Below are 12413 nucleotides of genomic sequence, written 5' to 3' on the forward strand. Positions count from 1 at the left end.
TTATAGAGCCAAAAAGATGTAGACATTCCCAGTGTGGCTTTTTCCCCCTTTAACCCCAAAAAGAAACGTGTTCTTGACTAAAATATAATTTTTCTCCTTCCTTTCATATCATTCCCTCAGAAGAAATCCATTTATTATGAAAAATACACCAAGAAAGGCTCACAAATGTCTAAATTACATTTCCGGTGGTGTAGTTTATGTGATACGTGGGTATACGGAGTATATCCACTAGAAAAGCTTGGGAATGTCAGTATACCTACTTAAAAGTGCCCAATGACACGAGCATATGTCATGTATCATTGACATTGTCAACACATTTGAAACATTTTATAGACACATTGAGTTGGTTAACAACCTGTTTTTTGTATTAATACTTTTTTGTATAATTAATACTTCTGTAACAACAAAGTCCATGCTCAATAATCCAGGTATAAAAAAATACTTCTGTACTTAATTAATATTTGAATATGTTTTGCTTTGATACTGTTTCATAAATTCTATGTTTTTTAATACAAAGCCAACTGTTGTACAAAGTTTGTCGTACATTTATTCAAATAAAAGCGTCAGAGAAATTTGGAAATGTTCAATATGCTTAAAAATCTAAATAAATCAACGATTACATTGGACTAACCAGTGTACTTTGTTTTCTAAGCACAGTATACCCACTACAAAAATGTAGACTACACCACTGGTCCTACCACTTTTAATACTCAGAGCACTCGAGGTCCAGAAAATATATACGGTAACTAAAACTTTTAAACAATTGCATACTGCAGGTTACTAATAAATAATAAAATAAATAATGCTACCAATGTTTACAAATGCAATACTTTTGCTTCAGTCCTATTTTTTATTATTATTTTACTTTCAAGAAGCTATAGTAAAATATTTCAATAGTCTTTTGAATTTTTTTTATAGTCAAGTCTACTTTAAAATGTTACAGAAAAGCCTTGGAGTGAAGTATAAATAAATTATAGGTGGTTTAAAAGTTTTGCACACTCACGTACACAAATTAAAAATGCGTAATTATTACATTTTATTTAGAACACTATATCATGCCTTTTGGGGTTGAAACAAAATCCAGTTTTGCACATGTCTTAGTTAAAGTGTAAAACAAATGTTAAGTTTTTTAAACTTAGCTCAAACATAATTTTAGGACAGTTTTTGTTTTTTCACAACTTCATCTGATTATGTTTCATCTACTCATGTACAATAAATACAGACATTCTTTTTCTTAGATTTGTTTTCCTCATTAGGAACAATGTTTTTCACATCATGCTGTTTCTCTCCACCCATTCATTGCATATTTTTTCTCCACCCACAAACACTTGATTGGCTCTTTCCTGACACATTTTAATCTAAAAAACTTCAACTCTCACAGTCTCCGTTTGCAGCTGACAGACCGATCCTTCACTCACATTTTGGACTCTTCGCAGGTATGAATTTAATTTTGCACTTTCTACACACTGTCTGTTTTTTAAACTATTTGCTTATTTTCTATGCATTTGTTTATGTTTGCTTACATTTTTAAAGGTAACACCACCTTCTGATGCAACATAAACCCTCAAGTTTCATTTATTTATAAGTTGAAAATCATAAGAGCCAGAATGCTGCTTGGCTTTTTTCTTTTGCCTTCTGTATTTTTCCTGGATATAGGAGTGTGCATGGCAGGTAAGACACTATTTGCATCTGATGTTTATATGAAAACAGAAACAATTTACTACATTTATCCTTGTTAGTGCATTGATGTAGAGAAAAGTGACAGCTGATTCCCAGTAAATGCATTTTTCTTTTGGTGTGGCAGTTCGATTCAAGGTTAAGGTTCTTTGTCATTTGCATCGCATGTGGTACATGTGGTGGAACGAAAATGTGTGCACAGGGTCCCAGTTACATCCAACAAAAGTATAAATTGTAAAAGAAAAACAGTAATAAGATCTAAGATATGATCTAAGACATGTGCTGAACTAAGAATACGCTATAGTGCAAAAACAACACACCAAACAACAGCAGAACGAACATGAGTCTGTGTGAGCAGATGAGTACGAATGAACACAGCAACATGAACTAAATCAGCAGCATGAGCTCAGCAGCATGGATAATCAGCAACACATATCAACAATCAAGTGGCATGACAGTAATTTTTTTTCACAGTGATTATCCTGATTAGAGATTCATGAGTCTAACAACCTCAGGGTAGAAGCTGTTCCTCAGTCTCGTGGTTCTACACTTAATGCTCCTCAACCTTCTGCCTGAGGGGAGTGGAGCAGAAAGTGTGTGTGCTGGGTGAGTGGGGTCCTTCATGATGCAGGTGGCCCTCTTCCTGCATCTGGAGGTGTAGATGTCTGTGATGGTGGGGAGACTGACTCCAACATCTTCTGTGCAGCCTTCACCACTCTCTGCAAAGCTTTTCTTTCTGCAGCTGTGCAGCCTCCATGCCACACGTTGATGTTGGAGCACAGGATGCTCTCCACTGCACACCTGTAGAAGGAGGTGAGGACTGAGTTTCCCAGACCAGCTCGCCTCAGCCGCCTGAGGAAGTAGAGTCTCTGATGAGCTTTCTTGATCAGCTGGTGGTGTTGCCCCAGCTGAGGCTGTCATTCAGGTGCACACCCAAGTACTTGTAGATGGAGACCAGTTCCACCACAGGTCTCCCTATATTCAGGGGGTGGGGTACGTGTGCTTGTTCCTTCTGAAGTCCACGACCATCTTCTTCATCTTCTTCACATTGATGTGACAGTTGTTCTCCTTGCACCAGCTCTCCAGGTGTTCCACCTCCTGCCTGTAGCTGGACTCATCATTGTTTGTGATGCATCCAACCACCGCTGTATCATCTGCAAACTTTACAATGTGACAGCCCGGATGGGTAGCTGCACAGTCATACGTGAGCAGAGTGAACAGGAGAGGGCTCAGCACACAGCCCTGAGGGGAGCCAGTGCTGAGGGTTATCGTGGAGGAGAAGTTGTGGATCCTCACTAACTCTGGTCTGTTTGTTAAGACGTCTAGGACCCAGTTTCAAACAGATGAGCTATTGTGAGTAGTTTGTCCATCAGGGTCTGGGGGATCATGGTGTTGAAGGCAGATGTGACGTCCACAAAGATCATATGGACGTAGGAGTCCTTCTGCTCCAGATGGGTGAGAGCAGTGGACCACAGAGGAGATGGCATCCTCTGTTGATCACATCTTTCCCAACAGAAGGAATCGAGCCAATGACCATCTCACAAAACTGGTAATAAATCAAGCCTTTGATGCAAACAAAGACCTTGTGTTTCAGAGAGGCCAAAAGGTTTTGGGGGCTTGACAAGCTCACATACATGTCGTCTTTTTATTTTTATTTTTATTTGTTAAAGGAGGATCTGATGGTTGTCAGGATCTCTCCATGGGGACGGATCCCTGAGGTTTTGGCCTGAATCGAGGCTTTTGATGCTCTTTGTTTAGCCTTCCATCCAACACTGCTATGCCACTGAGACTCTTTAACACACTGCTTTAAATAGATTGCGGAGTGTACTTTTCAGAAGAAAGAAATTACTCAAGATCTCTAGGACACCGGAAACCCCCTCATGAGCAGAAAATCTATACATGCATCCCAAATTTTAACACAAGTATGTCTCTGTGTCAGAGTTGGTCCAGGCACAGGAACTTTGACTATATGTTTAATTTATAATGGACATCAGCTTCAAAAGCTAGAGCGAAAAATAAACTGGAAGTAGCTTCCTGACTATAATGATTACTTGACATTTATTAATCCCCTACAAAGTGTCTTCCTTTCCTGTCATAAATATATTTAACATTTTTTTCTCTATTAATCTGCATTATTCATTCATATATATAAGACCTGTTATAAATGCAAAATAATGCAAAAAATTATTAAACATTTGCTAAAAAGACTTTTTGCCATAAGATGAGCAGTAAAGTGCTTTAGGTGTTGTGTGGTTCAATGTTTTCATGAAAAACACTGAGATGTGCAGCAGTAACGGGTTTCATTTCATTTTCGGTTCAATATTTCTTGCGCTCTCTGCTGCAGTGGAGAACTGCAGGCAGGTCACTTCAGTACATCTTACAAAGTCAGGCCTTTTTTAATGTGTGCAGAATGTTAAAAATGCATGTGTCACTACGAAAAGTTGTATTTGTTATATTTATTACAATCCTGACCTGTTTTGACCACAGAACATGAATCGTCTGCGCCATGGTTCATCCTAAATGTCTCCACACTTTAAGAAGTCCCTCTGGCCAGTAGGAGCTGAAGGATTGTTTTTTTGCGCCGTACACTTTAAATAAAATTTAGGCCACTGAAAACATCTTCCTCTGAGAGTTGTGAATAGAAAAAGTGATTAAATTCAATACTTAATAAAACTAAAATCAATGCAGGACTGCAGTCTCCTAAATTTATCACAATATCCAGAACAAAGGATGTATACCATACCATACCATACCAATTTATTTATATAGCACTTAAAACAGCAACAAGGCCAACCAAAGTGCTGTACAAAAGAACACAAACATGCACAGCAGACAGGAAAACATAAAATAGAAATACAGATACAAATAGCAGCAGAAGCTAACTAAAATGGCCAACAGAGTAGAGAACAGACCGGACCAAAACAAATCACACCATGTTAAAGGCAAGCGAATAGAAGTGGGTCTTCAAGCGAGACTTAAAGACTGAGAGTGTGGGAGCCTGCCGGACACTCAGTGGCAACTCATTCCACAGTCGTGGACCTGCAACAGAGAAAGCCCTGTCACCTCTGAGCTTACGACGGGTTTCTGGGACTGAGAGAAGCATCTGGTCTGCTGACCTCAGAGAGCGCGGTGGGACATACGGCTGCAGAAGATCAGTGAGATAGGATGGGGCGGAACTGTTCAGTGATTTAAGTATTGAAGGTATTTTTGTCTAAAATTAGGAAATGTTTAAAACTGCAACTAATGTGTTTTTTTTTCATCCACATCAGTTCAATCTGAGCTGAGAATCACAACAATAAAGGTATTTGATCTATTGCTTTAACCCATATGTCAAGTGTCAGACAACCTTTAAGATGAGGTGCATCAGAATATTGTTCTCTATCTTTTTTTTTTTTTTTTTTTTTAGCAAGAGCCATATACAATGACCAAAGGCTCCCAACTGGAAGGCTTTTGCATGGACTTGCTCTCTGAAGTAGCTAAAAAACTCAGCTTCAAGTACAAAGTGCAGCTGGTGAAAGACGGTTCGTACGGCAGGCAAGATGAGAACGGGAACTGGAATGGGATGATTGGAGAGGTGGTTAGAAAGGTGAGTACAAAAAAAAACTAAATAAATCTTGGAAGGAACCAAGGCTGGGTGACTCACACAATAATACTGTTCCCTTACTGACAGACATCTTTTTGATATTTGCTGACACAAGCAGAAAGCATCAATGTTTTCTATATGCAGGAGGCAGACCTTGCGATTGCGCCACTGACTCTCACTGCAGCTCGGGAGAAAGCTGTGGGCATGACCAAACCCTTCATGCAGACAGGGATCAGCATCTTGCTGAGGAAAGACATCTCAGAGGAAGCAGGCTTCTTTGACTTCCTGACTCCTTTTTCCTTGGAAACATGGATTGGCGTACTCCTCGCCTACGTGGCCACTGCTGCCTGCATCTTTGTCACAGCCAGGTTGGTGATAAGACAAGTCTTTGTCACCTTTGAACAAATAATAATCAAGATTTATTAACAATGTGACGTCCTGTCTGTAATTATTTGTTCTTTACACTTTGGTGGTTTAATTTCTTGTGTAAAATGCAGACTCAGCCCATGTGAGTGGAGTCAGGCTCAGAGTGAGAAAAACAGATTCAGTTTCCTCTACAGCCTGTGGTATACAGCTGGAGCTCTAACTCTACAAGGTAAACAGCAAAGATACATGGAGTTATGTCGATAAATGACTGATTTCAATTCATTTCAGATTAACAGCAGCAACTTGTAGTGGTTTATTATAAATTGTAAACTCGTTACATGTCCTCTCCATCCTGGTAAAGTAACAGATCACGTGGTTAGTTAGCATAAAATATCATTTTCGGTTCAGCTCTTGTTTTAATGTTAATTTAGCAGAGCTTTTAACACAATGTGTCCCAACATGTTGGACTGATGATGACCCTCTTTTGAAGAAGAGACAAGTCAATGTAAAGAAATACACCAGGACACCAAACTTGTAAAACTATTGTTAAAATTTGAATTATTTTCTCTTTTGATAAACTGAAGTCAATGTTTTTTTTTCTAAATTTGCTTTTAATCAAACAACACAATGTTTAAAAGGTGGTTCAGTTCTATCAAATTTACCTTTCAAAACACAACTAAAGAGTTTTCACCGGTAGTTAATAGTTTTGTTATATTACTGAGCAATTGTACAAGACTAGCGATAGTCCACCACTGCACAGCCAAACACTGATATTCTGCTGCGTCATTATTCCCAATAACTTTTTACAGTTGTATGTCATTTCATTTTATAATCATATTAGTGACAAGGGTGGATAAGATTAGAAATGAGATCATCAGAGGTACAGCACAGGTTGAACAACTGGGAGATAAAGTTAGAGAGACCAGACTGAGATGGTTTGGACATGTCCAGAGGAGGGACAGTGGGTATATTGGTAGAGGGATGTTAGAAATGCAGCTGCCAGGAAAAAGACAAAGAGGAGATATATGGATGCAGTTAGAGAGGACATGGAGGAGTGAGGACTGAGTGAGATGGAGGAGGATGACTCGCTGTGGCGACCCCTGAAGAGGGAAAAGCCGAAAGAAGAAGAAGAAGTTTTGCAAATAACCATGTTTTTCTGCCATTTTTTCCCCTCTTATCCTACTGATGGACTGCATCTGTGTTTCAGGCGTTGGTCATCATCCCAGAGCTCCGTCTGGACGCGTCATCTGCAGCAGCTGGTGGTTGTTTTCTGTCGTCCTCTTGGCTTGTTACTTCTCCAACCTGAGTTCGTCCAAGACTTCAGAGTCCAGCCGCTTGACGGTGAAAGGGTTTGAGGACTTGGCCAATCAGAACATGATCGAGTATGGCTGCCTGGCTGGCTCTTCCACCCTCGCTTTTTTCAAGGCAAGTGCGACTTAAAGATTGATCTGCTTTGTAAGAGTTCACTAGAAATCTGTTGCTTTCCATCTTCCAGAATTCAAACAACCCCGTGTACCGCAGAATATACGAGCACATGGAGAGAACAAAGAGTTTTGTGTCATCTATGGATGAGGGTGTCAGACGTGTCAAAGAAGGTAACTATGCTTTCATTGGGGAGTCGGTTTCTTTGGACTTGGCCGTGGCCCGTCACTGTGAGCTGGTGAGAGCGCACGAAGTTGTTGGTATGAGAGGATACAGCATTGCTACGGCTCTCGGTGAGGCTTCTCATCTTGAACTTTCATAAATTAAACCTGAAAGTGAAATAAATCTAATCGTAAAATGTTGCCTTCCGTCAAGGTTCTCCAATCATAAAGAACCTCAGTGTTGCCATCCTTCAGCTGAGCGAGGCCGGAGAGCTGGCTTATCTGCGAAGCAAATGGTGGGCCAGCAGCTGCTTTGCAGATAAAGTCAAACCTTCAGCTTTGCAGTCACACAGCCTGAAGGGGATGTTCCTGGTTCTGTCTCTGGGCCTTGGACTGGGAATGCTTCTGGCTGTCCTTGAGCTCACTTTTCAGAGTCGCAAAAGAGCAGCAGAGCAGCAGGTATGTGCAAGTGCACATAATTTCAAGTAGCCTGATAGCTGCAGAATTTCTTCATCCATTAAAATACATGAGTTATAGTCAAAAATGGTCTGTTTTTGTGAAATAAATCGACAAATCATAAAAATCATACTCATGTTTGTGCACAAATTCATCTGTAAACCAAAGTTCACATTAAAGGTATCAGTGTGATACATTCTAGTGTTTTTCTGTGTTCGTGTCCATCTTTTCAGAAATCCTGCTGCGCTGTGCTGAACGAGGAGCTGAGTCTGCGCCTGAGAAACGGCAGAGCGAACAAACCCCAGGAAAATGTAGAGAAAGAAAAAGCATAAACACCTTGAAACATTAACTAGTCAAGGATTTTTTTCTTTAACTTCATTTAGAAGAGTAATTCTCAGAACTAAACTTTGAACTAATTGACCTCTTATCCAACGGAAAAAATGTAACCCTAAAAACTCACATTTTATTAAGTCTTACTAATTATTCAAGGAATACTGAAATATCTTTTTTTTTTTGTTAAAAATGATTTTTAATCCAAGTTTACATTTAAAATCTGAACAAAAGTGGCCAACAAAGCTCATATTTTTAGTAGCCTACAAATTTATAATGTCGCTTTAAGCTCTTTGTACATTTGGCAGCAGCATCAAGTGAATCCATGAGTTTCATATGTTGACTGTAAACATTCCAGCTGTGCTAAAATCAAATAAAATGTTTCTTTATTAATGTCAGAGATGAGACTCGGTCCCCTCTTCTGTCTTGCCCATCTCTTACTTGAGTTCTGTGGTCATTTCCTTCTTCTTCTGAAGGGCTTTGGTATTAGGAGTCGCAAGTCTTAAAACAGTTGAGACAAGTCAATCTCAGGATGACACAACTGCAACACGTTCTTTTTCAACTGCGGATGTTTCTACATATTTACAAGTTCTCTTGCAAATAGGACTCGCCATCTAGAAAAAGTGGTGATTTACAGTGAATTTCTCTCATCTTCTGGTCAAACAGGGCCTTCATCTCCCTCTGCAGGGTGCCCTCTCGTTGCTCTGGCCCGGCTGGCACACAGGCAGGAACAAACTCCAGGCTGTCGGTGCTGCCGTCATTGGAGCTGGACGTGCTGTCCGACAGGCAGAGGCCGTTGGGGATGCGCCTCACCTGCTTGCTGTAAGTCTGTTCTTGCTGCGTCTGCCAGTGGAAAGCAGGCTTGCGATTCACTGCAGGCGTCTGCGGAGAGGCAGTCTGTTTTCTGGGGACACAGCGTACGAGGGCTTTGGTTCGTATTGGTGTGGACGGTAAAATGTGAGGAGGAACCTCTAATGTCCGTCTGACTCTGGCGGGAGATGATGGGGGGATAAGTGTTGAGAGATTGTGTTCAACGTGTGATAGGAACCGAGGGATGTGAGGAGGGGCATCTAAGGTCCATCCCACCCTGGCAGGGGATGATGCGGGGATGAGCATCGAGAGTTTGGCTTCAGACGGTTGAACGAGCTGAGACTGTGGGACAGAATCTGTGCGGCTCTGAGCTTCTGGCGTTTGCCCAGATTCACTGAAAACGTCTTCATCTGGCTCTGCTTCCTCTGGTATCTCGAGCTGCTCCAGTTTGAATCCCTTTCCCATCTGCATCTCAGTACAGTTTGATGGTTCATTTTCCTCTTTTTGCTCTGTTGGATTCTGGCCATCAGAAGCTGGATTCTCAGGATGAGAAAGCTGAAAAGGGGTGTCGGGGTCAAAGTTTTCCTCTTTCACACAGGGAGCTGTCCCGCCGTGGTTTGAGTCGGTGGAAGACATCCGGCTAAAGAAGCCTCTCCTCGTCTCTGGCGGTTCATGAATCTTAACTCTGTGAGCTCGCCTCACTGGCTCACTCATGGCTCCTTTGTGAATGGCAGCCCTGATCGCTGGCCCTTGCGCCATTGAAGACATTTCCCCAGTCCTACTGTCCTGTGAGACGGTGTCCAAATCCTTGTGGAAGAAAAGGGGACGCCCATCCTCTGAGGACTGGACAGAGACTTCTAGTGATGGATGCCTTTGGTTGCTCTTCATATGCTTCTGAGCTGCTTTTTGGATATGTTTTCTGGCTGCTTGCATAGCATTAGCAGGTTTCATCTGTTTTTACAAACAAAAAAAACAAAATAAACTTCTTAATTTTTTTTTATTTTTATTTTTTTACAAAATACCAATTTAAAACACTGTACCTTTCCTGGTAAATCATTGATAGCAACATGAACAAAGATTGATGCTTCTGTCATTCCATCCAGGTAGACATGTCGATAACCTGAGAAATCAAATCACACAAACTGGTTAATATTTCTGTTCTCTTCAGATAGACACTGACAATTTTATTTTAATCAGAGCGCTGACAAATCATTTGTTGGCAAACAGATGCTTTTTTTGTTTCGTGGACTTCGGTTAATTGGTAGCATTAAATTGGTACTAGGTGATTCTCAACAAGTGGCACACCATTATGTAAAAGGGTTTGAGACGTAGCTATTTTTGAGTTTGCTATGGTCATTTAGCTGGGGTGGTCATCTTAAATTAGGTTGACTTCAAGAGGGAGATTCAACAATTAATTTACAAGTGTTTCACTAAAAAACCTGTCCAGAAATTCACGAGATATTTTGCTAACAGACACACACTTACACAAGCAACTATCATGATTGCCTGCTCTTCATAGAATGATAATAAAATGTTTCTGTAAATTGTGTCTGTTTTGTTCTAATGCAGTGTTTGAAAAGATTCAAATAAAGGAAATACTATGTGTATTTGTGTAAAATAATTGTCTTTCATCAATTGGAAATTGGGGGAGTGGTGGCGCAGAGGTTAGAGAGGTGGGCTTGTGATCCGAAGATCGCCGGTTCACGCCCCGGCCCCGACAACATCAAAATTGTGGGTAGGGTAGGTGAAACACCCACACTTGCCCCCACCCTCATTCGCCCCACTCTGGGCCCATGAGCAAGGCCCTTAACCCCCACCATGTGCTCCCTAAAACACGTCTCTCTTGAAAATGAGTTCTCGTGGCTCAATGAGACTAACCTGGATAAATAAAGGCTAAATAAAAAAAAAAAAGTACAATTTGATCTTCAGTCCAATTCTGGAGAGGTTATCATCAAACCTGCCTGGCATCATGCTGGTGAAAGCCACAGTCCTCTGCCCAATGAAGTCTCGTCCAATAGGATCGTGATCCCACACCTGGAACCTCACGAGGGCGATCTGAGGCATTTGAATGTTGAAGACAAGGGTCTCCTCCCACATGGGGTTAAAACCTAGATAATTGAAATATTTAAAAAAATCAAAATAAAACATTAACACTGACAAACCATTGCTATGACAACATTTAGAAAATTCTCTGGTATGATTTCTGTACACACCATTGTCATCCACAACTCTGGTCTGCTGCTTGGAACAATCAACAGGCAGACCAATGATCTCAACTTCAACAAAGGGATCAATGATCTAAAAACACAATAAGACAAAAGGGGGAAAAAGGCAGAAATTTAGACATAAAACCTTTCTTTTAAAACTCAAATTTTGTATTTACAATAAAGGTTGTTACCTCCCCTCTGTCTCCAAACATGGAGTCTTTGGGTTTGGGAAGCTGCTGTCCGCTGATGATCTTTAGCACCAGTTGAGTTTTTCTGTGTCCTGATAGAGGAACCTCCTGCACTGGGTTAAAGGCACCTGCAAAGAATAAATTGTTTTTACTATTCATTCTGCTTAAAGGCTTAGTCATTTATTCTGCAGTCTGCATACCTTTACACATGCACTTAGGCCTCAGAATGTACCCACAGTTTCCATTGCTTGCAAACTTGGCTCGGTACAATTCAAGCATGGGACCTTCTGTTTGGTAATTCATTGCAACTAAAACAAAAGGGCAACATTTATTCAAATGGCACGATGAAACTCTGATGGTGATATCAGGTCTATTTTAAGTGCACACGTGACAGTCTGTTACCCATATGGCATCCTGCATTCCAATACATCTGTGGGTTGAAGTTGCTCGAGTCCACTCTGAAGTTTGACGGATAGACTCTCAGGAGCTGGCGCTGGTTCAAAAGCACCAACTCGCCTGGTTTTAGCTGTAAAATCTGGTTCATTACGGTCTCATTTAGAGACGACACCTGCCAGCTGCTTGCAAATGCTGCCAGAAAGAGAACCGTGATTGCATAGCATCCATGACCTTAGCAGAACACTGCTACTCCAGTGATATTAGACTTTACCTTGTGTTTCTATCTCATGTACACGAACAGACTTTGTGTACTTGACCAGGTCAGACAGAGCTCTAGACAATCTCATTGTTTTCCTTTTTCTAAAGGGAGAGTTGTAAAATGTGACTTCAGATATGTATTCGTTAGATAAATAACATGTTCGCTTCAATAATTGGTTTTACTTGGGATGGTAAACAATCTGAGTCCTCTCCCGGCTGCTGCTGTAGTCCGATTCACCGTCCGACAAGGCCTTGTTCTTCACCTGCACTTTCCTTTTTCTCTGAAAAGTATAAAAGAAAACTGTGTGACAAATTTGCTTCGCTTAACTGTTTAATAAATGTAATATTAAACACTTCAGATGATAACAAAATAGCTGACCTTTCTTTTGAAACTCCTCATAATTGATCTGCCAAATCGTCTCTTCTTTTTGGGTGCTGTTATTGACACGACACTATTCCCATCCTGAAATAGCCAAAAAAAGATTTGTCATCCATCCATCCATCCATCCATCCATCCGTCCATCCATCCATCCATCCATCCATCCATCCATCCATCCAT

The 12413-nt window shown here is 40.8% G+C and overlaps 2 protein-coding genes across 2 annotated transcripts in view; one reads left to right on the top strand and one right to left on the bottom strand.

Moving 5' to 3' along the window:
* The first annotated feature begins 1592 nt into the window (after positions 1 to 1592).
* On the top strand, positions 1593 to 8389 carry si:dkey-183j2.10 (glutamate receptor U1). The gene is made up of 9 exons (XM_037679386.1): positions 1593 to 1671; positions 4947 to 4978; positions 5084 to 5263; positions 5405 to 5628; positions 5758 to 5855; positions 6834 to 7051; positions 7122 to 7341; positions 7424 to 7668; positions 7899 to 8389. The coding sequence occupies exons 1-9, from the start codon at positions 1608 to 1610 to the stop codon at positions 7995 to 7997; spliced, it is 1380 nt and encodes a 459-aa protein (XP_037535314.1). The 5' UTR covers positions 1593 to 1607; the 3' UTR covers positions 7998 to 8389.
* A 43-nt stretch (positions 8390 to 8432) lies between these two features.
* The window catches only part of plch2b (phospholipase C, eta 2b), a 13001-nt gene continuing 9020 nt past the window's right edge, over positions 8433 to 12413 (bottom strand). Inside the window, exons 5-16 of the mRNA XM_037679805.1 lie at positions 12234 to 12317; positions 12038 to 12135; positions 11868 to 11956; positions 11603 to 11788; positions 11401 to 11508; positions 11204 to 11328; positions 11019 to 11103; positions 10767 to 10913; positions 9846 to 9925; positions 9118 to 9756; positions 8582 to 9018; positions 8433 to 8496 (exon numbers count right to left, since the gene is read on the bottom strand). Of these exons, the coding sequence (XP_037535733.1) occupies positions 8433 to 8496; positions 8582 to 9018; positions 9118 to 9756; positions 9846 to 9925; positions 10767 to 10913; positions 11019 to 11103; positions 11204 to 11328; positions 11401 to 11508; positions 11603 to 11788; positions 11868 to 11956; positions 12038 to 12135; positions 12234 to 12317 (2142 nt within the window). The remainder of the gene's footprint in view (positions 8497 to 8581; positions 9019 to 9117; positions 9757 to 9845; positions 9926 to 10766; positions 10914 to 11018; positions 11104 to 11203; positions 11329 to 11400; positions 11509 to 11602; positions 11789 to 11867; positions 11957 to 12037; positions 12136 to 12233; positions 12318 to 12413) is intronic.

Source organism: Nematolebias whitei, chromosome 7, assembly GCF_014905685.2.
Source record: "Nematolebias whitei isolate Nwh7 chromosome 7, NemWhi1, whole genome shotgun sequence".
NCBI classification, from domain to species: Eukaryota; Metazoa; Chordata; class Actinopteri; order Cyprinodontiformes; family Rivulidae; genus Nematolebias; species Nematolebias whitei.